The sequence below is a fragment of the Lepus europaeus genome, chromosome 14 (genome assembly GCF_033115175.1).
Source record: "Lepus europaeus isolate LE1 chromosome 14, mLepTim1.pri, whole genome shotgun sequence".
Taxonomy (NCBI): domain Eukaryota; kingdom Metazoa; phylum Chordata; class Mammalia; order Lagomorpha; family Leporidae; genus Lepus; species Lepus europaeus.
This window is the reverse complement of record NC_084840.1, coordinates 3,020,283-3,046,793: the sequence shown is the minus strand read 5'-3', so window position 1 is coordinate 3,046,793 and position 26,511 is coordinate 3,020,283. Positions and strand designations below refer to the sequence as shown.

Below are 26,511 nucleotides of genomic sequence, written 5' to 3'. Positions count from 1 at the left end.
AGACCACAGCAGAGAGCTGCATTGGAAGAGGAGCAGCCGGGACTCGAACTGGCGCCTGTATGGGATGCCAGTGCCACAGGTGGAGGCTTAGCCCACTATGCCACAGCATCAGCCCTTCAGAAACTATACATTTTATCAAACATTTCTGTGAAAAGGGTTAGGTTTTCCATCTTAACTTTGTCATGATATGGAAAGGTGGTTTCTCACATCATCACACGCTTCCTGGCCTCTGTATCTCCATACTCTTTTCCCATCATCAGATTCTTCCTTTTTGAAATAAGCTCCTTTTCATAGTAGAGAAAGCTGCAGGCCCAAGCTATTTCTCAGGAGAGCTTCACAAGTACTCAGAGGAAACTACTCGTAATTGTCAAAATTACTTCCTAGCAGTAGAAAAAAAGGAAATACTTTCCATGAAGCAGCCTAACCCAGGTACCAAATATCTGGTGAGCATGTCAGCAGAAAGAAAATTACAGGCCAGCTTTCTTATAAACTTAGATGCAGCAGTTCTTAATTAAACATTAGCAGACCAATCCATCAATATATAAAAAGGAGTACATACAATCACCACATGGCTTTTAGCTTCAAGAATAAAAAGATTATTTAGCAATAGGAAATAAACCACATTGGGGGCCGGCACTGTGGTGCTCGGGGTTTTAATGTTCATTTGGGTACAGTGTTTTCTAGAGACTTGTTCACTGGCTTGCAGACACATCAGCCTGGCCTCGGCCTTCACTGTCACACCGCCGTCCCTTGTGTGCCATCAGACCTCCCTTTGTCGTGGAGACACCTGTCCTGTTGGACTAGCAGCCACCGTACCCTCCCATGACCTCATCTGAAATGATTACATCTGTCACGACCCTGTCTCCAAATTAGGGCACAACCTGAGGCATGGCAGGGTAGGACTTCCATTTAGGAACTTCTGGAGGACAAAGTTAAGCCCAGAGCAGGTCATTCAGCAATGAATGTTAAAAAAGAACCAAAACCCCTTAAATCTTTTACTAGGGAGAGTTTGCCTGTTCTGTAAGTTTCTAATAAAAATACTTGCATCAGAGAATATCGTAAGCTCAAATCTCTTTTTGAATAGGAAGAGAGCTCTTGGTAGCAGTTATGGAGAGAAGCATTAATATATTTGGGGTGGTATTTAAGTCCTTTAAATAATTTACATTTTTAAAAAATCTGAATTTTACTTTTAAAGCATGCCATTTAGTAAAGTTTTGTTGGATTTTTTTGATGATGCTGAGATACTTAATTTTGAAATGGGGAAAATTACAGGGGAGCTAGGAATTCTGGATGTATGTTTGGAGTCCAGAGTACTTGGACCTCAGGTTTCTTTTCTTGGAAACTCCAAATACACCAAGTGCAGCAATTTTTCCATCAGCACCCCATCTTGGAGAGCTTGCCTTTAAGCATGTTCACAGAGGATGGGAGGAATTTCTCAACTTTCCCGGGCTGGAAGCCACACTGATTGTCACCAACAACACTTCAGGGCAACCAGTAGCTGCTCTGGCCACATCTCAGGAGATAGTGGTGAGGAGGAGGAGGAGATGGAGGAGTATGTGAATGGTACTTGTTCTTTAATATTGTACCAAGTAGGTCAATAAAATACAGTATTTCACTAAGCAACAGAGAACAAAAATCTAAAAAGTTACTATACTATACTATCAGGGAGATTTTTTTTTTTTTGTCTTTTTGGTTTTTGTCATTTTGTTTGTTTTTAAATTTGAGAGCAACAGAACATGAGAGAGAACGCTCTCCAGATGCCTGTCGTGTCTGGGGCTGGGCCAGGGAGGAGGTGCGGAGCTGGGAACGCAGCCCAGCTCTCCCGGTTACCTGAGGTATCACTGCTGCCTCCCAGATGTATAGCAGGAAGCTGGAGTCAGGAGCTGCAGCCAAGTATCCAACCCAGACACTCTAGTATGGAGTGTGGGTGGCTTCCTGACACTCAGCCACTAGGCTCACCACCTGTCCATTAACTGGCATTTTAGATCCGCCTTTTATTAAACATACTAAATTTAGTCTTTCTTTATATAATTGGTTTAGATTTGACTTGTTGTTTATTGACCTTTTTTAAAGATTTATTTATTTGAAAGGCAGAGTTACAAAAAGGCAGAGGCAGAGAGAGGTCTTTCATCCACTGATTCACTCCCCAGATGGCCGCAATGGCTGGAGCTGAGCTCATCTGAAGCCAGGAGCCAGGAGCTTCTTCTGGGTCTCCCACGCGGATGCAGGGGCCCAAGCACTGGGCCATCTTCCACTGCTTTCCCAGGTCATAGGCCATAGCAGCTAGGACTAGAACCGGCACCCGTATGGTATGCCAGCACTGCGGATGGCGGCTTTACCAAATAGGCCACAGTGCTGGTCCTATTGATTTCGTAACTCATTGTTGCTTCCAACCTCCTGCCACTCCTTCCTTTGGATTCTCCCCCCAATTTTTAACACAGTCTTTACATTCACACTGGCCTCATCCCTAATTCTTGATTAGTTTAGTTAGAGATACAAATCCGGGACTCAGCCCTTTGAAGGTATTATCTTTAAATTATAAACTATTTTCATTTGAAAGACAGAGCCGTTTTATCCACTCCCTAGATAGGTGTAAGGGCCAGGGATGAGCTGGGCCAAAGCGAGGAGCCAGGAACTGAATCCAGGTCTCTCCTGTGGGTGGCAGGGACCCAAGTACTTGAGTACTCACTGCTGCCTCCCGGGTGTGCAGTAGCAGAAAGCTGGACAGAGAGCGGAAGGGGCCGGGGGCTCAGACCAGCCACTCCAGTCTGCGCTTACATGAAGATGATCGGTCTCCTTATTTTCTTATTTAGTGGCAAAGTACAGACCTGAGTTTGTTTTTCCTGCGTGGAACTTGGTTTGCCTCCCTAACCTGAGGACTTCAGCTGTTATTAAACTCTGGGCCGTTCTTTCAAATACCTCCTTTTCCCGTTCTCTGTAGTCTCCCCTTCATCAAATCCCATTACTTGTACTTCAGATATTATTCTCTTCTCCAATCCTCTTTGCTGTTCCCATTCCTGTTTCTCTTTCTGCTATATTCAGGGCGACTTCCTCAAATCTTTCATTCGTTTCCCTTCTGTTCTAACTGATCTCTTTAAGCCATCTCTTACGTTTCTGTTGTCAATCAACACTTTTTTTATTTTCAGAAGTTTCATTTGGCTCTTTTTCAAATTTATATTTTTTTAAAATCATATGCTCTTCAACTTTGTAGGCTTTTCAATATGGCTCTGTTATTTCTACTTCTTAAAGGGCCACAAACTCCACAGCTTGGGGAGAGGCCTGCGTCCCTCTCGCCTCACAGGCAACAGAAGAAAACAGCCCTGCCACCACTGTGACTGAGGCCGCACAGCTCCAGAACCCTCAGACAACAATCTGCCATTGCTCAGACGACCCAGACTGTGCGATTTTGCCAAGGCAGCCCCAAGGAACACACCGCGGTCCCTGTGTACCCCACACATCGATCACAACTAAAGAAATAGACACTTTGTGCATTTTGAGAGTTCACTAATAAAGCTTCAGGTGCTGCACATGGAAGATAAAGACCCACCACTTAGAGCTTTTTTTCCCCAAGGCTTAACTGAAGCATGGAAGGTGCCTAGTCCAGTGCCCAGAGTGCATCAGAAATGAAGTGGGAGCTGTTATTAGAAACGGAACTACACTGCGAAGCTGAAGCCCAGGGCAGTAAGGCCTGCGAGAGCAGGTGTGTCCCCGGCAGGAGGCAGCCACGCAGCACGGACCGATGCTGGCAGCGGACTCTCCCGGAGCCCAAGCCCCGTTCTTAAACTTACACCCAGGCCCCAGTCAGGACTTTGCCACCAGCACGTGTTCCCGTTTTTGCTCACCATCATCAACTTCCCGCTTTGGCTGAGCCAGGCTCTCCCCTGCCGAAGTGGCCTCCCCAGCGTGATGTGCCCCGAGACCTCAGGGCTGGGGCAGTCAGTGTTCCATCCATTCCCGACCCTTATGCCCTGCCTTCAGAGGAAGCACCGGCCGGTTCAAGGTGCACGCTGCCTAGGAACTCCCTTCCATCACTGCCAACTGCTTCCTACAGGCTCAGTAACTCTTGCTGAACAAACGTTTGATGCCTGTCTTTCCTCAGTCTGCAGGCTCTTTATTTTCTAGGTTACTCTAGCATCCAAGTGCAACTCGGCAGCCGCACGGTCCTAAAGCTCAGTCCCACCATCTTCATTTTGACTTCTTTTCCCACACACGCCAACTACCATGATGGATCACTCTGGCTACTCTGAGTAATAATCCCAACTTCCTTGTTAAATTGTCTTCTGCATGTAACATCCCAACTTGTGCCAGTACAATACATCCAGATTGGACCCTGCAATCTATCAGTTTGGCCCCTCTCCAATCATTACCCTTCTCAACCACATCCTACTCGCTGGGTCACACTTGTTCAACAAAATCCCAGTCTGGGATCTAACTGGCGGTCAACCTCAGGAATGAAGCCCAGGTGCTGGAGGCTCTGTTGGAAACCACACAGTCAGCGGCGTTTGTGCATTACAAATCCATCTTCCGAACCACAACCTGTCCTGAGAAACCTTCCACCTGGCCACCGTCAGCCTTTGCTCCAAAATTCCCACATTCCCTCCTCATCAAATAACCCTCCTTTCCATTCTCTGTGGAAATGAAAGGGAGGGGGCCCATCAGACAGGAAATCAAACCCTGAATGCCCACCTACCACCACCCCAACAGTGCCTACCCATGGTCTGCTTCTCACCCTTCACACGGAACCAAGGTCTTCTCCCACAACAAGCGGCCCCTCCTCCTTGCACATCGACCCTTCAGCAAAGCCCTGGTTCCACAAGTTATCTAGTATCTCTTTGGCATTTTCTGTCTCTTAGTCTACTCTTTTCCAACAGTAGCTAAGCATCCTCTGCTCCTCTCCATGCTCATCAGTTGTAAGTCCCGGGAGTGAATGTCTAGTGAGAATTCACTGTGTGTGGCAGACTGTGCTAGGTATTCCACAGCTCAGCCTCCCAAGGTGGATAACATCAGCCCAGCTTACTGAAACTGAAGCCCAAGGGAGTTCCGATCATACAGCAGTCGGCTAGAAGCCAGGCTGCCAACTGCAGAGTGCCTGCTGTAACTACTGAGTTAGTTACGCCTGACCAAAGCAACACTGGACTCAACAGCCCTGTTTCCTTACCCGTGACTGCAACCTTCCGGCTCTGCAACTCTGTCTTTTTTTAGCTTAACAGTATTTAGTCTTTACTTTCAGGAAACTTATAAATGGGTAATGTAAACGACTTCTTCTGCTTAAAGCTAACTTTTTAGAATCGCAAACACTGCCTGTTCCTGTTTCTCTTTCTATTCTCCTGGACTCTCCTTTCCAGAACCCTTTTATGAACTTCCTTTCCTCTGACTGCTTGTGCACATGCAGTGTTCACAGTTCTATCCTGTCTCCTTTCTGTTCTCAGTCTACACACACTCCTTAGATGAGCTCATTTACTCCAAGGGCTTCGGCTGTCATCTGCATAGGTTTCCAGCAATCAGAACAGCTACTTAGTGCTATTTATACCACCACTGACTGATGGAAACGCTGAGGAACCATACCTGCAGACAGACAGGCCACCCAAACAGATCCACCCAAGGAGACATTGACTGTGATAAATGCACCATCACTGATTGGTGTCTGGCTCTCAGACTCACAAACTCAGAAACCTGACACTGTCAGAATTCTTCAAACAATAGAGAATGATATATACAACTGGTATGCCAAAATGTGAGTTACCAGGGAGGACAACTGTCTGGTGAATGTGATGGATGCTCCAGTCTGACCAGAGCCTTCTCTCCCCGTAAGGAAAGTATATGAGGATAAATTATCACAAGATTCCTTAGTGAGGTTGCAACCAGAGAAAGGATAGTTCATTGTACGATCCAAATATGTAATGACATCATTACATATTTATAAGAATAAACAGTCTATCACCACAGTTGGAACCCTGCTGAAGGGTGTACTAGTTATTCAAGTGCAGAATGAACTCACATCTTGAGCCCTAGTTAGAACTTGCTTAACTCTTCTGATGTCTGTTGAAGCAGCACTTTCCCTACCCTGCTGAAGTCTGTTTCTGTGGCTTTCACTGCTCACCTCGTGTACTTTGTGCTGTTATTTATTTTGGATAACTTAACGTATAAGGAGCTCATTATCAGACTCACTAATCTGGGAGTCAATAGCTTTTCCACTGTGAGCATACTGCATATCCCAAACTCCAGAAGGCAATCACATTTCCTGGTTTTCTATGTTCTTAGGAACAACTCCAGTCCATCAGACTCTTAACAGATCAGAAACCTATCCCCCACTCTTTGCCCAGGTCACTTCAATGTCTCCCCCTGTGTGCTGCAGTGCCTGTAGACTGTAGCTCCCAGGACCACCAAGCCCTCCTGCTCCAATGCATCCAAGGGTTAGAGAAATAAAACGAAAACCCAGTCATGTCACTCTTCACTTCCAATCCTTCCAGGCCCCCATCAGCTTTCAGAATGAAATCCCAACTCCTTAATGCTTTGATTAAACTGCTTGTACTCATGTGTTTTCCTCAGGTTTCAGTCCAGAACACACTACCTCCAGGAAACATTTGTTGACTCTTGCCCTCCTGAATTCAGGCCCAGGTGCACTGCTCTGGACTCATACATCACCGATGCTTCTTCTCACCACAAAATGTTGTGTAGTACCATTTGTCCTGGCCTCCATCTCCTAGACTATTAGCTTCTTCTAAGCTTTGACTCATGGTCTTTGAACCAATAGCACCCAGCATAGTCACAGATAAATATTAAGGAGTCTGTTACTGATGGACCAGAGAGTGACTATATGAATGAATGAATATTACAGCTTATCTTTGGGTCTTCTGATTCTCTTGCAGGTTTCCCAATGATGAGCTGGGGCTCAATGGGAAAGAACAAGCAAAGAACCCCCGCTTCTCAAACGGTCTATCAGATGGTGCTACAGTAGAGCTGGCTTGTCCTCTGCCTGTAGGCTGATGAACAGCCAAGTCATCAGGTAGATATTTTCTTAATTTTTTCATCTTACCATGTATTTATTATACTATTTTCCTTGATAACTGGCTTCTCTGAAGTACCTATTGAATCTTCTCAAACATGAGTTACTGAATAGGCAGAGCAACCGTATTTGTTCTACAGTGCTTTAAAAAGACTTTCACATACGAGCATTCTTTTATTTAATCAAAGGAACATCACTAAGATAGGGAAAGTTGATCATTACACTTTATACCTGACAAAAGCCTATTTTTAAAAAATTCTTATTCTCCAGAGATGGGGAATTCGTATAGGATTATCAGAAAAGTCTAAATTAAGTTTAAGAATCCCTGTGGACTTACACAAAGCACCTATAGATGTGTATCCTTTGCACAGTGCACCTTGGAAATTAGTCTGTGTGGCAGTCCTTGAGTCAGTCCAGTGAATACTAGAAGGTAGGAGGACTGACAACATGCAGCCCAGACACTCCAGACTGCTGGCAAATCCCCCAAACCTCACCTGCATATACAAACACCCAAGACTTCGGCATTATCCAGGTCTTGTCTCCACCATTCGTTCATTTACCCATCCATTTATCAAGCATATTTTGACTGTTCAATGGGTGCCAAGCCTAAAAATTGAATGAAGCAGTCTTTGCCCAAGGAAAAAGTAAATAAGCAAAATTATAAAGACTATCAAGAATATGCATTGTCTAAATCATAAACAAAGCCAAATTCTGATTTAAGAGCAATAAATTTGAAGGTTGTTCCTCAACTTAACCAAAAACAAAAAACCTTCATGATTCTATTAAATTGGAAACAGCCACAATACATTAGCAACATTTGATTGATCAACATTTAGTCTTTATTCTTTGGAGAAAAGCATTATCCATAGCAAAACATCTCCACATATCCTCAGAAAAGAGGCATTGACCCAAGATCCACTCTGCCAAATTAAAAGACTTCGCCATGCTGAGAAACAAAGTCATATCATAGTCAAACCAAAATCTCTCACTCTTACAATTTATTGTGTTTGCTTCCAGTGGATTCCTCCTGATTCTAACAAATCGATCCCTTTCTTCATGAAAACCTTTCTTCCTACAGAATGTGCTAGAGGCCAGGGGAGATTAGCACCTTCTTGGCTTTTACCTATACATATTGAAACTATTTCTATTTGAAGTTCAGTTCACATAGTTGTGTGTAGGCTTTTCAAAGTCTGAATGTGTGATATTTTCTTGACAAATGGTTTTGAGTGATTTGTTATTGTTTAGAAAGATATTCTAAGAGTATCTTCTTCCTTAAACAAGTTCTAGAGCATCATCTTAATAATGCAGGTCCCTGTGAGTCATACGAAGTCACTGAGTATTCAAGGTTTTATTAAAGCGAGACTCAAACAGAGAAATGCAACGCTGCCATTTCTCTCAAAATCAAGTTCTTGCTACTTTGAATCTCGTTTCAGTCACTTACCTTTCACTATTCATAATTACTGAAACTGTAGGCTTTGATAGAATCCACAATGCACTGACTTTACAGACAGAGAAAGAGAGGTTTGGCAAGGTTAAATGATTTGCTTAAATGACAAGAATAAGGAACAGAATACAAGTCTCTGTTCCAAATTGGACTATTACATTACATTTGAATTTTGTAGATTACTGGTTGAATCAACTGTCAAAACTAACCTCAATTTCAAGGCAATCATTCCAAGAGTTGAAAACAGAAAAATAGTAAAGATTTCCAATTCCTCTTTATTCTCTTTTGAATCCTCTCCACACAGGATTTACTACCAAATCTTCAATGAAACTCCTCTTGCTGTGTCATCAACAACTTCCACACTGCTAAATCTATTAGCCAATTCTCAATTCTCCTTGCAGTAACAAGTGTCCTTGGATAACAGTGTCCTCCCTCCCTCCCTGAATTCAATTCCTCTCACTACTCTGCTTCTTCATCCTCATGTCATCCCAGGTCTGGCTCCTCAGAAATTCTTTCTACTCTGTTTAAGGTCAGTCCCTTAGTGGTCCCATCTTGTCTGGTGGTCCCAAATACTACTGACATGTATCCCAAGTTTACCTCTCTCCAGACCTCTCCCTTTGAACTCTAATCTCATATATCCAACTACCTTAGTATCTCCTCCTGGGCATCAAAAGGTAACTCAAACTTCAATATGCCCCGCCTAGTCTCCTCCATCTCGGGACACAGCCATCTGTGCTTCTGTTCACTCAAGGCAAATTCTCAGACCCTGTATTATGTTTGTAGTCCCATCGTTAAATTACTCTGGCTTCATCTTCAAGCTATACCAAAAAGGGTCAAATATTTCTCAAAACTTACACAACTCTACTTTATGCAAGATACACTATCTTCTCCCTGAATTATACAATAGTGCCTCTTCTATTCTGTTTCTGCCTTTTGACTATTCTCAAACAACAGAATTCACTTAAGTTAGGTCACTTCACTACTGTCTTCAAGACCCTAAAATGACCCACTTGTAAAAGCCAAGTCATAGTGTTGACAATCCTTTCCTGGACTGGCTGGATTTCTGATCTCATCTACCTCCTCCCTACCACTGTGTTCCCAACACTCTGGTCTCTTCACTGTCCCTACACGTACCAAGATGCTCTTGCCATGAGGCCTTATCATCAACTGTTCTCTGCCTCTAACAGTCTTTCTCAAGATATCATCACTGTTCCCTTTATCACCTCCTTCAAATCTTAGTTCCAAGTGACCTTTTCAAGGCCAACATTGTGGTGTAACAGATAAAGCATCACATATGACACAGGCATCCCATAAGAGTGCTGGTTCGTGTTCCAGCTGCTCTGCTAGTGGCTTGGGAAAAGCAGCAGAAGATGACCCAAGTCTCTGGGCTTCTGTTACCCTTGTGGGAGACCAGGATGTATCTCCTGGCTTCAGCCTGGCCCAGTGCTGGCTGTTGCAGCCATCTGAGGAATGAACCAGTGGATGGAAAATCTTGTCTGTCCCTCTCTGTGTGTAATTCTTTCAAATAAGTAAATACATTAAAAAAAAAAAAAAGTGACCTTTTCAACTGGGGCCTTCCCTAACCACATTTAAAATTCCAATACCCTCAATCCACTTAAAGTTCCCAGGCCCTTTTTCAGCTTTGTATTTTCAAACATACCATATGGACTTTAATAGTTTTCTGTATTGCCTGTGCCCATCACCACAGAACCCAGGCTCCACATGTACAGGAGTTTTTATCTGTTTTATCCCCTTTCACGTCCTCAGTGCCTGAGATATAACAAGTGAGTGAGGGAGTGAATGCCTAAGTGAACAAGTAAACATAGACTGGCATAAAGCATCCTGGAAAAGAAAGAGAGATGTAATTCTAACAAAAAGGAGGAGGAATTTTCTTAAAAAATAAAAAATTTATTTTTCATCTACTAGCAAGGCAAAATGAGAGCAGCTGAGCCCAAGAGAGAGAGTTTCTTGCCCCTCATTGAATCACTTCCCAAATGTCTACAACAGCTGGGGCTGGGTCAGCCCAAAGTCAGTAGCCCTGAGCTCCATCTAGGTCTCCCACATGGGTGGAAAGCTACCTCCCGGGATGTATCAGCAGGAAAGCGGATTAGAAGCAGAGTAACCAGAGCTCAAGTCAGCACTCTGATGTGAGATGTGGGGATCCCAAGCAGCAGCTTGACCTGCTATGTCACAATGCTGTCCCAAAAGAGGACTTTTCTTTCTACAAAGTAACTCATTCTCTCCTTCTGCCTTATAGGAGGGAAAATAAGAGACTAGTGATCAAAGAAGCTACAAAGAGAGACCATTAGCCCTCCCTGAAGTTGTGCTTTGAAGAAGACAGGAACACATTTTGAGAACTGTAAAAGCACAAAACTTACATTGTATTAGTTGGCATTTTTGCTACTTGAGAGTAACTTTATACAGGAAGGAGGTTTATTTTGGCTCTCAGATCTAAAGATTCACAGTCCAAGATCAGGTGAGCACCACTGGTTCAACCCCTAGTGATTGTGTCCTTGCTAGCAGAGACCAGAGGTGGAACAGCACGGAGCACCACATGGCAAGAGACAAGGAGCAAGCCATGTCTGTGTCTCTACCAATCTCATCTTTCTCCCTCTCTCTCTCTCCCTTATATAGTCACCAGGTTTCAATCAGGAGGGAGAGGGAGGCACAGGGAAAGGCCTCCCCTACAACATCTAGTGCAGGGTGGGCCATTTCTGCCAAGGGTCATTTGGATATTTATAACATCATTCGTGGGCCACACAAACTTAGCAACTTAAAAGTTAGCTGGCTATAGATTCACCAAATTTCAAGTCCAGCTGTGGCTGCCTTGGCAGGACCAGACCACATGATTTCCCTGGCTTCATGTAGCCCTTGGGCCAGACATTCCCCACCCCAATCTAGTTCTAATCACTTCCCAAAAGGTCCCACCTGTAAATACCACAGCTGGGTTAAGTTACCACCCTTTTGGTACAATGAATTTATGACTCTGGGGTTTAAACTCCTGAGTTCAGAGGCCAGATCATAATAAGACCATAGCATATGTAAGAATCAAGAAGTCTGGGCTGCTGCTGTGGTGTAGCGGGTAAAGCCGCCACCTGTAGGGTCAGCATCCCACATGGGTGCCGGTTTGGGTCCCGGCTGCTCCACTTCCGATCTAGCTCTCTGCTATGGCCTGGGCAGCACAGGATGGTCCAAGTCCTTGGGCCCCTGCACCCGTGTGGGAGACCCAGAAGAAGCTCCTGGCTCCTGGCTTCGGATCGGCCCAGCTCTGGCCATTGTGGCCATGTGGGGAGTGAACCACCAAATGGAGGACCCCCCCTCCCCGCCTCTCCTTCTCTCTCTGTGTAACTCTTTCAAATAAATAAATAAATCTTTAAATAAAAAGAATCAAGAAGTCTGACAACATATTGATGAAAATGCAAAGAAATCAGAACCTATACACCATCACTATGGGGTACCTGTTCTAGAAACACTTTGACAGTTCCTCAATCAATCAAATATGGAGTAATCATAAGCGAGCAATTGTATTCCTAGGTATATATCCAATAGAAATGAAACCATAAGTCCACACAGAAACATGTACATGAATATTTATAACAGCATGGTTTATAATAGCAATGTGAAAATACCCAAATGTTCATAATGGGTGAACAAAGATTGTCTGTCATACAGAATATTATGTGGCCGTGAAAGCTGAAGTTCTGATACACGGCACAACACCAATGAATCTTCAAACGCAGAGGGCCACAAATCGTGTAATACCACACGTATAAAGTCCAGAACTGGAAAATCTTCAGAGACAGACAAGTAGACAAGTGGCCACTCAGAGCTGGGCACAGGATGAGAGAGGATGGGAGACAGATCCAGGGTGTGTGGGATTTATTTTTGAGGTAATGAAATATTCCAAAATTGGGTGACAGTTGCACCTATCTGAACACATCAAAAATCACCCAACTGGACATTTTAAGTGGACGAATTATATGGTATGGGAACTGCCTCTCAATGAAGCTGTTAATAATGAATATATCCACCGTGATTAAGGAACTGGAATAGCTACCTTAACCAACCATAGTTAACATCAACAGGTTGCCTTCCCTTCCTACGGTCCCAATTGTTTCTGGTACCTCCTTCTCGTCTAGGTGGGCCGCTGGTGCCATGGGCTGAGGACACCGCCTTCCTCATCACATATTCTGAATGGTTTTATCGCCCCACTGTCAACCTGCTGGATCCTCCCTCCTCAAGGTCTGTATTTTCCATGTTCTACGTTACATCCACCTGTACCCACACACCGCACTACAAACTGTAAAGCAGAGCTGCAAAGTCATCACAGACAAAGGCCTAAAGATTTCTGTCAAAAGCCTTAGATTCTATTCCAAATCTTAACTATCATCTCATCTAGCTAAGTTGACAGTGCATGCAAAGGGCTATGAAAGTTCAACTGTATCAGTTATACTAAATTCCATACTTTATGCCTTTCCATGCCACTGTGTCACCCAACCTTAAGAATATAGATTAGGAACTTTGAAAGCAACCATACATAAAACAAAGTGTTAAAAAATGTCACAATTAGGGGACAGGCGCTGTGGCCTAGCAGGTGAAGACACTGCCTGCGATGCCAGCATTCCACATAGGTGCCGGTTCACCGGGAGATCCGAAAGAACCTGCTGGCTCCTGGCTTTGGATTGGCCATTCAGGGAGTGAACAAATGACGGAAGATCTTAGTCTCTGTCTCTCCCGCTCCCTGTCTGTAACTCTACCTCTCAAATACTTTTAAAAAGTCACAATTAGAGGTGATCTTAGACAGGCATTTGGCATAGTGAGTAAGACATGGCTTGGGGCCGGCGCCGTGGTTTAACAGGCTAATCCTCCACCTTACGGTGCCGGCACACGGGGTTCTAGTCCCAGTTGGGGCGCTGGATTTTATCCCGGTTGCCCCTCTTCCAGGCCAGCTCTCTGCTATGGCCCGGGAAGGCAGTGGAGGATGGCCCAAGTGCTTGGGCCCTGCACCCGCATGGGAGACCAGGAGAAGCACCTGGCTCCTGGCTTCGGATCAGCAAGATGCGCCGGCCACAGCGGCCATTGGAGGGTGAACCAATGGCAAAAAGGAAGACCTTTCTCTCTGTCTCTCTCTCTCACTATCCACTCTGCCTGTCAAAAAAAAAAAAAAAAAAAAAGACATGGCTTGGGATATCTACATTGCATACTGGAGTGCCTGGGTTCGTGTCTTGGCTGCACTCTGGACTCCAGCCTCCAGCTAATGCATACCACAGGAGACAGTAGTTGGGTTTCCTGCCACCCACGTGGCAGACCTGACTTAGGTTCCCGACTTTGGGCTTCAGTGTGGCCCAGCTTGAGTGGTGGTGGCATTTGGGAAGTGAACCAGTGGACAGGAGCGCTCTGTCTCCATCCAATTAATCAATCAAACTAAAGAAGAAGTGACCTGATATTCAAATCCAGTTCCATCATTTCACAGTTGAGGAAGCCGAGATTCAGAAAGGTGAACGGACTTTTCTAAGGTGACTCAGTGCAAGTGCTAATCCTCACTCGAGGACCTCCCCGTCTCTCCAAGCTGATCAGTAATCAGAACTAGCAGGAAATCAGAACTCTCAGTGATCACGCACAGAGAGAAAAGGGTATGCAAAGACACTATCACAGTGTCAGTCTATTGAAAAACACGAAATCAAAGGCACTCTATCTTCAACAATTTGTCTTCAATGACAAACACTGGCCCACTTCTCTACTTTGGATCACAAAGGAAACAATTTTGTTGAATTTATTTTATGAAACCAAGTTAAATTGATAATTTTCTCATATACTTTAGATCAAAACAGCTCTAATTTATTAGTCATCACCTGTTATTAGCATGCCACATTTTTCTCGCTCTGAAATGATTGCTAAACTGTAGGAAAGTCAACTCCAGCAATTCCCAAAGTTCTCCATTTGGTAATCAACAACCACAGCACAATCCATCCTAATTTTTCATACCATTTCTGAATGTCATGATAGATCCGTTCCCATTAATTTTCTGGAACAAAAAGGCAATTTGTGTATCCTGTTTGCAGCAAAAACGATTCCCCAAGAGCTTTTTAGAGGGGGGGGGGGGGAGCAAATTGTGCCAGAGAAGTTTCTACACTTTAGCCAACGTCAGCTCTGTCCCTATAAAAGCAACACACTTAGTCTCTGCAAAACAACAGGGCTTCGAACTGCATACCAGGCATCTTGACACTGCACAGAGACCACAGCATAGGGGGTGCCTCAGCAAGACGGTCAACACGTAAAGGACCATTCAATTCTTTACTCGCATACAAAGTGCATTTCCTGGCTGATCAACGCAGAAATAACAAATGCACGCGTATATTCCCCAAGAGTAGGACTGGTTATTTTCATCATTCCAGGGCCAGGAAAATCCCAAAAGGTTCTACCTCGCCCTAAACAGCTGACTCGTGCCCCAAGCAACGCTCAGCGCTGACCAGAGCCCCTGTGTCCCGGGGGTGCTCTGTGCGGCGCCCTCCCGCCGAAGTGTCCGGAGAGGTCGCGTGAGGGCGACCGCGGGCCAGGGCTCCCTCCAGCCTGCGCTAACGACACTCAGGTGGACTCCGGCCGGCCGGCCCCGGCGCCCGACGCCCAGGCACGGCTTCCCAGAGAAGCCGGGAGCCGGCGCGGCAGCTGAACCCCATCGCTCTTCTTGGGGCGTAGGTGAGGCGCTGCGGCTTCCACTCCCTCGCACGAGGCAGGCAGGGCGAGCTGCTCGCGCAGCTGCGGGAGGCGGCACGGTCTCCACCCACCCGCACAGCGGCCACGGCGCGGGGCTGCGCTCCGTCGCGTCCCGTCCTCGGGGCCCCGTGGGACCAGCCCCGCGCGCGCCGGGCACCCCCCAGCCCGTCCCCGGTGCTCCAGGTGCGCGGACGCCGCGCGGCGCCCTGGGTCCCGGGCTGATGGAGCGCAGCCGGCGGGCGGCGGGCGCCTCTTTGTTGCCCCTGCGCGGCCGCACGCACCCGGAGACTTCCTGACGAGGGGGGAAAAAAAAAGCCCCCGTACCTGGGTCGTGGAAGGGCACCAGGGCGAAGTTGAAGAGGGGTCTCTTCGGCCTTTTCAAAGACGTCTCCAGGATCTTGGAGGCCCCTTCGATGACCTGGACGAGGTCGTCGTACATGGAGCCGGTCACATCGAACACAAAGGCCAAAGTGGAAGCCCCCTCGGGGACGTCCCGGGCGAGCGCGGAGCCCAGCAGCGCGCACAGCAGCGCGGCGCGGGCCGCCTCCCCGGGGACCATCTTCCCGGCCGGCTTCCCCCGCGTCCTCTCCGCCCCTGCTCGGCCGCGCACCCGATGCCCGGCGCGGGTGGAGCCCGGGACCCGAGGGGACGGGCGCCGCCGACGCGCCCGAGCTCCGAGCCTATGGGCGCGCGGGCCGGGCGCGGCGCGGGGCGTTGTGCGGGCGGCGCGCGGGGCCCCTGCCCGGCAGCCGGAGCTGCGGCGCCGCGGCGCGTCCCGCCCCCCGGCCGCCCCCCGGCCGCCCCCCGCCGCCTCCCCGCGCGCCGCGGCCTCGGCGGGGCCCCGAGGGGTCCGCAGCCTGCGACCCCACGGGAAACAAAGCCCCGACGCAGGGACCCCCGCCCCTGCACAAAGGGAAGGTCTCTATCCGGACGGGGGCGCGGCCCGGCCGGCAGGGGGCGCTCCTCGGGAGGACGGCGGACGGCCGCCGCGGGCAGGGGAGAGGCGCTGAGGTGAAGGGGGAAGGGAGGGGAGGGGCGCTGAGGTGAAGCGGGGAGGGGAGAGGCGCTGAGGTGAAGGGGGAAGGGAGGGGAGGGGCGCTGAGGTGAAGGGGGAAGGGAGGGGAGGGGCGCTGAGGTGAAGGGGGAAGGGAGGGGAGGGGCGCTGAGGTGAAGGGGGAGCGGAGGGGCGCTGAGGTGAAGGGGGAAGGGAGGGGAGAGGCGCTGAGGTGAAGCCGGGAGGGGAGAGGCGCTGAGGTGAAGCGGGGCGGGGTCCCGTGGGGAGTGAGGGGGACTGAGGGGGCGGCTGTGGATTCGCCTCAGGGAGAGGAGGGCGCCGGCCGCGGTTCCGGCCCGAGGGCTCGTGCCCCACCGCCCCGCCGGCCCTCGTCCTCAATGGAGGCTCCTCGGCCTCCGCTGACCCAAAAGGCATCTTCTTACCGGAAAGGAGCGGCCGTCTGGGTTGGCGGGGCGCAGCAGGGGCCCGAGGGCGATGGCCCCGCCGTGGCCGCGCACCCGCGCCCGGTCCTGAGAGGGGTCGGGTGCTCCGGCGCGCAGGAAGCCGAGATGGCGCCCAGGTGGGAGCCCAGGTGCGACCGCGGGCAAGTTAACCCGCTTCTCGGGCAAGCGGAGATCACGGCGGGGTTGACTGCTGAGGAGGGAGCGATCTGGGATCTCTGGATCTCTGGATCCTAGATCCATAGACGTGGGCGGGGTCCTCCAGTCAAGTTCTGACAGCTGTCCGTCAGTCAGGAGCGGTGCTGAGATCTGCTGCAGCGGATTTGTCTTTGTCTGCAGTGGCTCGAGTTCGCCGGCTGTGTTTTGAAACTCCGGAGTGGATGCATCAGCAGCTAGGATGATTGCTCTCCTGATTAACAGACCCCCTTGATCACGGAGAAGTCGCACGTTGTCCTGGGTAGTGTCTGTTTGAAGTATACATTGACACCAGTGTAGCCATCTTAGCTTTCTTTTGATTGGTGTCACTGTGGTATATATCTCTCTCTTTCCCTTTTAATCTACCAGGATCTTTAAAGTGGGTTTTTGTAGTGACCACACAATTGAGCCCTTTTTTTTTTTAATATCCAACTCAACAATCTCTGCCTTTTTATTAATGTGTTTAGGCCATTTATACTCAGTGTCATCATGGGTAGGTGTGATTTAAATCTGTCCTCTTGATATTTGTTTTCCATTCATCCTAGCTTTTCTTTGCTCCCTTTTTCCTGTTTTTCTGCCTTCTTTTGGATTACTTACTTACAGCTCTGTTGCCAGCTTTTTATTGTTAACTATTTCACGTTAGTGATTGCTTTCAGGTTTATGGTATACATCTTTAATGTGTCACAGTTTTCCCTCAAGTAATATCAAACTACTTCATGCATAAGAAACCTAAACTAGTAGACTTCCATTTATCCCCTCGACCTTTTTTTTTACTATTGTCATCATTTTACTTCACATTACTGTATTTCAAACCCCATACTACATTGATGTTACTTTTTTGTATAAGTAGCCAATACTCTTTCAAGGGAGACTAAATAATAATAAAAGAAAACATTAACCCATGTGTTGTTCATTCCTTTTGCAGATAGGATTTCCATTTTGTGTGATATTCCTTTCCCTGAAGAAAATACTTTAATATTTCCTGTTGTGGAGCTATGCTGGGGACAAACCCTTATACTTTTGTACATTTAAGTAAGTTTTTATTTCACATTTTTTGGTAATTATATAATTCTAAATTGATTTTTATCATTTTCTCAGTTCATTTTTCACTGTCTTGTTTCCAGTGAGGAATGTCCATCATCTTTATATGCCTATATGTAAATCATGTTTTTTCCTTGATGCATTTAAGAATTCACTTACTGTTTTTGAGCAGTTTGGATATCCTTTGTTTTGGTGTGGTTTCCCTCATGTTTCTTGTTCTTAAGGGATGTTGAGCTTCTTTCATCTCTCAATCAAATTTGGAAAATTGGATTCAGCATTGTAGCATAGCCAGTGACGCCTCCACCTGCAACACAGGCATCCCATATGGGCACCAGTTCTGGTCTCAGCTGCTCCAATTCTGATGCAACTCCCTCCCTGGGAGGAGCAGCAGCAGATGGCCCAAGTGCTTGGGGCCCTGCCACCCACATGGGAGACCCAGAAGCAGCTCCTGGTTCCTGGCTTCAGCATGGCCCAGCCCTAGCCATTGCAGCCATTTGGAGAGTAAACCAGTAGATGGAAAATCTCTGTCTCTCCCTCTAACTCTGCCTTTTTTTTTCCCTTAAGATTGATTGATTGATTTGAGAGGTAGAATTACAGAGAGAAAGAGAGAGAGAATCTTCCATCTGCTGGTTCACTCCCCAAATGGCTGCAGCGGCCAGAGCTTCGCCGATCCGAAGCCAGGAGCTTCTTCGAGGTCTCCTATGCAGATGCAGGGGCCCAAGCACTTGTGCCATTTTCCACTGCTTTCCCAGGCCAGAGCAGAGAGCTGGATCAGAAGAGATGCAGCCAGAACTTGAACTGGCTCCCATATGGGGTGCCAGTGCTACAGGTGGTGGCTTTTACCTGCTGTGCCACAGCGCTGGTCCCTCTAACTCTGCCTTTCAAATAAATAAATCTTTTATAAAAATGGAAAATTTTGGCACATATTTCAAGATGTCTTTGTCTCCTATCTCCTTTCCTTTGGGAACCCTACTTCACATATAAAATGCCACTTAAAGTTGTTCCATAGCTCACTAATGTTCTGTTCATATTTTTAAAATTATTGCTTTCTTGCCTGTGTTTCATTTGCAATTTCCATAGCTGTTTTTTCAAATTCATTAATTATTTTTCTCTGCTGTCTAATCTACCACTTGTCCTATTAAGTATATTTTTTCATCTCAGACATTGTAGTTTTTATGTCTAGAAGTTTGACTTGGGTTCTTCTATAGCATCCACGTCTCAATTTAAGTATATGAGTAGATGAAATAGTTATAAAAATTTTTGTATTCGCATTGTCAGGCAATTATTATATCTATGTCAGTTTTCCCCTAATTATTAGTTATATTTTCTTCTTTACAGGTCTCATAATCTTTGAATATCAGACATTGAAGATTTTACCTTGTTGGATACTAATATATAACTATATATATTTTTGAACTTTGTTCTGGGACAGAGTTATTTGGAAACAGTTTGATTCTTTTGGGACTTGCTTTTCAAATCTGTTAGGGGAGACCAAAGCAATAGTCAGTCTAGGGCCAATTATTGCCTGTTACTGAGGAAAGACCCTTTCGTGTCTCCCTCACAGGCATGCTCTGTGGCTCATGGCATTGTCCAGTTTTGCTGGTCCGGGCAGACAGTATATTTTCATTCATGTGTGAGAGTGAGTAGTTACCTTGAATCCTTTCAAGAAATTCTTTCCTGGACCTTTGTTTCCTAACATGCCTGTTGCTGCTTAGTACTCAGCTGAAAATGAAAGGGAACCCTCTTCAGCTCCCTGGAGTTCTCCATCTACATAGCTCCTCCTGGAATTCTCTTCTACAAACTCTAGCTGTCTTTCAGTTTAGTTGTTTTGTTTTGTTTTGTTTTAAGATGTATTTATTTATTTTCATTTGAAAGAGTTGGAGCTTCCATCTGCTGGTTCACTCCCCAAATGGCTGCAACAGCCAGGGTTGTGCCAGGCCAAAGCTAGGAGCTTCCTCTTGGTCTCTCATGTGGGTGCAGGGCCCCAAACATTCTCACCATCTTCTGCTTTCCCAGGCACATTAGCAGGGAGCAGATCAGAAGTAGTGTAGCCGGAACAAAAACTAACACCCATCTCAGATGCCAGCCTTGCAGGTAGCAGCTTTACCTACTTTGCCACAATTCTGGCCCCTGAACTTTGTTTCATATCCTCTACACAGGCAGTCTGCTGAACACCAGGGTTCCACCTTCATTCATCTTTGAAAACCTAGCAACTCTAAAGGTGGTGAACTAAAACAAGTGTAGGCCTCACCTTATTTGTTTCCCAACTCCCTGGAATGGCTGTCCTTCCTGCCTTAGGATAAAGTGAAATAATGCTTATAATGCAGTCAGCCCAATGCTTGACAATTAAATCAGTACTCAATAAAAAGTATTATTACCATTATATTTATTTTGGGATACAGCTTTGAAAGTTTGAACTCCTGTGTATGCACTGGAAGCATAATGCATGGGATGAAACAGATAACTAGAAAGGCTACTTATCCATCTGCGTATAGAAGTTCTTTTGTAGCCTCACTACCTGAAGTGAGTAATGAGTAGATCTTAAGGTATTTAAGGTACCCAGTGACCTGCAGTTGGGAAAAGGGAGACAAATAGAAGGAATACTGAATACCTAAATGGCATTTTTACCCACATATGTATGTGTATGTATGTATGTGTATATATATATATATGTATATATATATATGTATATATATATATATATAAACAGGATTTTAAAAAGTAAATGAAATGAAGTTGAAAGATTAAAACTGTGAAAAAGATTAAAACTTTTGAAAACTGCAGTTTTTTTCATATTTTTCATGAACCTATTAAAGATCCATTGTATTCATGATTTCCAATATTTTTTTCACAAAAATAAATTTCATTTCTATTCTACAAACTTTATGAAGAACCCTCATACACATGTGTATTTAACAGTCCCAAATACAAGTCTCCATTTTAGTCTCATGTAGTTGATGACTATATGGCTTGAGACATGGGAGAGGCCTACAAGGGTTCTCTCATTCTTTTTCAGTAAAGTTTCCCATCTGTTGAAGTGCAGACCTCCAGAGACGTGGTAGCCTCCTGAACAGAGATTACTCCTACTTTAGAGTAAATGTACACCTCAAAATATATTTGGGTAGGCAGTCAGCTGAGAACATGAATGCAAGTTGGGAGAAAGTGGCTCAGTTAGGAAAAGGGCATAGGCCAACATGAAGGAAGGAGAAACAAAACAGTTGAAATTAAAGTCAGAGTATTCTAGTGACCTAATCAAAGGAATTCTTGGGTATTATACAGTATGATCTCTCACTTGACAGATTAAAATGACGTAGTTAATAACAGCTCTGCTGTCTCTGATCCTAAGACTCCTAGCAGGCATTTGCTCATTTTTTAAGCAATGTATCGAATACCTATTATTGATTGTGCCAAGTACTAGAAAAAGAAAATTTCATCCTAGGGACCAGTAGGGCAACAGCCAACAGTGTAACAATACTCTGAAAGATGAGCCCAGCATTCCAGGGAAGCAGATAGGACAGGCACATCTCGGCAAATGCAGATCAGGAATCACCCCCAGAAAGTGTGGAGTCTCAAACAAATGTAAAACATGTAGAAATTCACCAGACCCCAAGCTGAGGGTTGGGATTGGGGTGGAATGACATGGCAATTCATGGAACTGCAAATAGGGTTACAGTGTGGAGAAAGGGAGACAAGCAGAGCTCATTAGCAGCCTTGGATACCAGTCTTAAGAGCTTGCTTTCCATCTGGAAGGCACAAGAAGACTGCAGGATTTCAAGCAAAAAGATTCCAGTTACACTTTACTCTATGTGAGACATGGAGTGAGGGAAATAGGTTGGAAAAGGGACAAAAATAAGAGTAGGCCACAGACATAATACAACACATTCTTTATCCAAGAAAACAGAGTCGGAGAGTTGAAACAATTCGTCCAAGGTCAACATGAGGGAGCAGTGGACCAGGGACTTGAACTCAAGTCCCCAGACTGCAGGCCTATGCACTCTTCCTGCTTCGCAATGCTGCCCTCTGGCTATAAGCCGTGAGGACTAAAGAGTGACATAAAGTACACTGTCAGCCTGATTTAGTAATGTTCAGGTGTGTTTGTGAAAAGAGCATCAAACAAGCATAAATCAAAAACACCTTTTAAAGTCTCCAGGAACAAAGGAAAACCTGAAAGAGCTTCTTGCTTTACTGGGAACTTGTCCCAAATCTACCTTGGACCCCTCAGGAAGTCCTCAGTCCTGGGAGGAAGGCAGTGGCAGGTGGGGGGAGATCTTCTTCTGGAGGTTGCACACACAGTAGCACACCTTCCTGCGATGTGAGGTGCATTATGGGATTTTTCCAGTTTCACGCTAACAATCAGCAGCCTCTTCATGTAGATTCTCATCCTTAATGTCATATTTCTGAAGGAAAATGAGGAGTATGAGAAGGTACCATTTTAAAAAATAGTCCAACACATTTATAAGCAAGATCAGCAGCAAAGTCTTCTCCAATTCAGAAATTCTTCTACCTGCCTGGGAGGAGATAAGACCATGTCCTCTGGTTAGGTGTTTTGTGTCATCGCCCAATAGGGAGCGTTCCTCACTCAGGGCCAGATAGAGCCTAGGTCAGAAGAGCATCGCCTCAATCAGGACTGTGAGGATGAGAGCTGCACAGCAGTACACACACACACACACACCCGGGTAAAACGCCTCCTGCTGATCCTAAACCGTGGCTTCAAGTTGTCTACAATGACCCCTCCAGAGTTGTCTGGTTCTCTGTGAAATGAGGCCCAGGATTATTTTATCTTCACTTTAGCACATTTCTGCAGAACAAGTAGCTTGCTGTTTCCATTGAGTTAATATAACAGTTATATAACAGTTATGTTGGCATTGCTCTTACACTTTTAAAAAAAAAATAGTCACATTATTTGTTTTTCTCTTGTCTCCCTTAGCAAGGCAATAAAAGGACAGAAAGCCATCATAACTGGGAAATTAATTACGTCAACTATTCTCTTGTACTAATCAAGTTATAAGTCTGGAATACGCTTCTATGAAACAGATGTGTGCATTCCTGTTCCCCTTTGGTCCTGATGTCAGGAGAAGCAAGCACAGATCACCCATACTTTGGAGAATGCAACCCTCTGCCTTTTGTAAATGAAGCCACAAAGCCTGGGGTGAGCAGTGGGGGTGGAGAAGGGGGAAAGGACCAGGGTCCAGCCTCCCGCACCCTGGAAAAGCACAATGCGTGCGGGGAGAAACGCAGGGGAGGCAAGCCGCCTTCTGAGGCGGGGCTGGACGAGGACACAGGCAGCACGTGTGCCAGGGCTCATCCCACGGAGAACCCCTGCTGGCTCTGTGGGCGCCCTCATTCTCTAGGGCATAAAGAGCAAGAGACCTACAGGCTGAGCTCAGGCTATCTGGGGACAAGTCTTGTAAGGTCTAATTGAATTCTTAGTGGGAAGAGAGATATGCACCAAGAACACCCCCATTTCACTTTCTGGGCAACAAAAAAGTAAAAATGTACCCTCAACAACACCCCTGAAGATGCCTCAAATACCTCCCTCCTCCCAGTCAGGCGGCTGCTGTCCGCAGGAAGTCCGGGCCCAGGCAGCTCCCACACCCAGTTGTTCCCGCTCCTGCATCCCAGTGCAAACACTGGCAGGGGTTTTAAAGATCACTTTTTGACCCTGGGTCTTTCATTTCACAGAGAGCACTGAAGCCCAGAGAGACTTCTCCAGGATCTCGCAGAAGGCATCTGAGATCACTCTGAAAGCTGATAATTCTTGTAATTCTCACACTCCCGCCTCCCCAGATGATCAGTTAATATTTATTGAGTGCCTACTGTGTTCCCTTCACTGTTTTAAGCAGCAACGCACTTAATCACTCAGACCAGAAGGCCGCTAATGCCGTGACCCTCACTTCACAGAGAGGGCCCTGAAGGTAAAGGCATCTGTCCACAGTCCCACAGCGCACCCTCCTCCTCCTCTTCTCGTCCTCTCATTTTGCCTCTGATCCACATGTTCCCTATTATTTTACAGTAAAACTGAACAATTTAATATGGAAACTTTGAAATATGCCATTACTTCATGATGTGTTGTGATGTCTTATCATTAATATGATCCGTATGCCACAGTGACTTTTCAGAAAGAAAAAAGGATACCATAGTTTAGTTTCTTTTGCTGTGTGAATTATCTGTAAAGTATTATTGGACCTTGAATGAGCTTTTCCTGCTTCTGAACATTTTTCTGAACTTTCTCTCTTACTATTCACAAATACGAACTAATTTTATATTATTCCTGCAATGTCATGAATTCCTCGAGAATAAGTGCCACATGTAATTTTTATAAAAGAACTGTGTTGTATTCATTTTCATACAATAGGAATTCAATGTTCCTATAATGAACTGCTGAATTCATCATGATTAATAACTACCACCAAAGTGTAATAAGCATGTTTTTAGCACATACATGAGCTTGTGAACATGAACACACTTACTATTTACAGCAACCTTGCAAAGCAAGTATTTCTATGACCATTCCAGAGATGGTACTAAGAAGGATAAGCATTTGCACAAGGTCACATCACTGGTATACAGTTCAGGCAGCCGTGAAACAAAGGTCTTTTGGGAACCTAATACAATCCATTGCCACTAACAAAATAATTGTATTATTAGCCTGAACATTTCCAGAAAAGATGTTCTATAGAGAAAGTTAATCATTCTAAGGCCAAAAATAATTTTATTTTTAAAAGATTATTTATTTATTTATTTGAAAGTCAGAGTTACAGAGAGAGATAGGGACAGAAATTTATCTTCTATCCACTGGTTCACTACCCAGATGGCCTCAATGGCCACGGTGGGCCAGGCTGAAGCCAGGAACCAGGAGCTTCTCCTGGGTCTCCCATGTGGCAGGCAGAGGCCCAAACACTTGGGCCATCTGCTGCTGCTTTTCCCACGCCCTTAACAGGGAGCTGGATCAGAAGCAGAGCAGCTAGGGCTCAAACCAGCGCCCAAATGCTAGAGTCATAGATAGCGGCTTCACCCACTAGGCCTCAACGGCAGCCCTGCCAAAAATAATTGCTTAAATCATTTTGTTTATAGCCGGTGCCGTGGCTCAGTAAGCTAATCCTCTGCCTTGCGGCGCTGGCACACCAGGTTCTAGCCCCGGTCGGAGCACCGGTTCTGTCCCGGTTGCCCCTCTTCCAGGCCAGCTCTCTGCTGTGGCCAGGGAGTGCAGTGGAGGATGGCCCAAGTGCTTGGGCCCTGCACCCCATGGGAGACCAGGAGAAGCACCTGGCTCCTGCCATCGGAACAGCGCGGTGCGCCGGCCGCAGCGCGCCTACCACGGAGGCCATTGGAGGGTGAACCAACGGCAAAAAAGGAAGACCTTTCTCTCTGTCTCCCTCTACTGTCCACTCTGCCTGTCCAAAAAAAAAAAAAAAATCATTTTGTTTAGGTGAAACATCATTACTGACCTCCTGGTAGATAAAGAAAGATCTGTAGAAATGAGGGAAAGTTAGCAGAATGCAACTAAAATAAACTAAAAGCTCTTTTCAAAAAGGAATAACACGAAGCTGTGAGTATCTGGTCGTTCACCTGTTTATTGGAAAGAAACATCCACTCGCGCCTCCCAGAAGGGGCAGGTCAACACAGTATGGACTCACTTCACGCTCTCCAAGTGACACTAAGAGATTCAGGTGTAGCGAGATCCGTTTTCTGTTTTACCTTTCCGTGTGATTTTAAAAGGGGGTGGAGGGGGTGACCCATTCTCCTTTTGCAGTCTTCTTTCTGTTTTCAAAACCGGGATTTTCCTAGGCCAAGGCTTTGATTACGCAAGGAATCCAACAATTCAAGGAGGAAAAAGAGCTTTGAAACAGCAAAACACCTACTCTACTAGACAGCTGGGACTCTGGCCGAATTTGAAGGAATAGAAGAAGAAATTCTAACTTCTTATCTTACATTCCAGCATTCAGTAACTCTTTATCAGAATATTTTCCCTTATAGTTCTTCTAAAGTAATTTAAGCCTCTTTCTTCTTGTTTGGTTTTCACAAGGGCTACAGCTGCTCACAGCCTTCTGCGTATTTTCTCACGCCAGTTAATGAAAGGAGAAAGGTGCTAGCTTCCACAGTCACAAACCGGAGTCAGGCCTTCTGCCTTCAGTTTTGGGTTTTTGGTTTTTTTGTTTTGTTTTTTTCAATAAGAACTCTATTTCAATCACATTATCAAAAGGCAGTTAATAATTACAAGTTCCTCTGAAGAAATAAAGACATATGTCATGAAAACCAGTCTTTTTTTTTTTTTCCAGTTTATACTCAGTTAAAACAAGAATTTTTTTTTTTTTTTTTTTTTTTTTTTTTTTTTTTTTTTTTTTTTTAGTGAATGAAAGTAGGGGACTGGCACTGTGGCACACCAGGTTAAAGCCCTGGCCTGAAGCGCCAGCATCCCCTATGGGTGCTGGTGCTAGTCCTGGCTGCTCCTCTTCCGATCCAGCTCTCTGCTGTGGCCTGGGAAAGCAGTAGAAGATGGCCCAAGTCCTTGGGCCCCTGCACCCACATGGGAGACCCGAAAGAAGCTTCTGGCTCCAGGCTTCAGATCCACGCAGCTCCGGCCATTGTGGCCATCTGGGGAGTGAACCAACAGATGGAAGACCTCTCTCTGTTTCTACCTCTCTCTGTAACTCTG

At 45.9% G+C, this 26,511-nt stretch overlaps 1 protein-coding gene across 1 annotated transcript in view; it reads right to left on the bottom strand.

The window, feature by feature from the left end:
- The window catches only part of HMCN1 (hemicentin 1), a 447,479-nt gene extending 425,243 nt beyond the window's left edge, over window positions 1–22,236 (bottom strand). The window contains exons 1-4 of the mRNA XM_062211414.1: window positions 22,157–22,236; window positions 16,602–17,028; window positions 16,097–16,230; window positions 15,489–16,021 (exon numbers count right to left, since the gene is read on the bottom strand). Of these exons, the coding sequence (XP_062067398.1) occupies window positions 15,489–16,021; window positions 16,097–16,230; window positions 16,602–17,028; window positions 22,157–22,236 (1,174 nt within the window). The remainder of the gene's footprint in view (window positions 1–15,488; window positions 16,022–16,096; window positions 16,231–16,601; window positions 17,029–22,156) is intronic.
- Window positions 22,237–26,511: the final 4,275 nt, after the last annotated feature.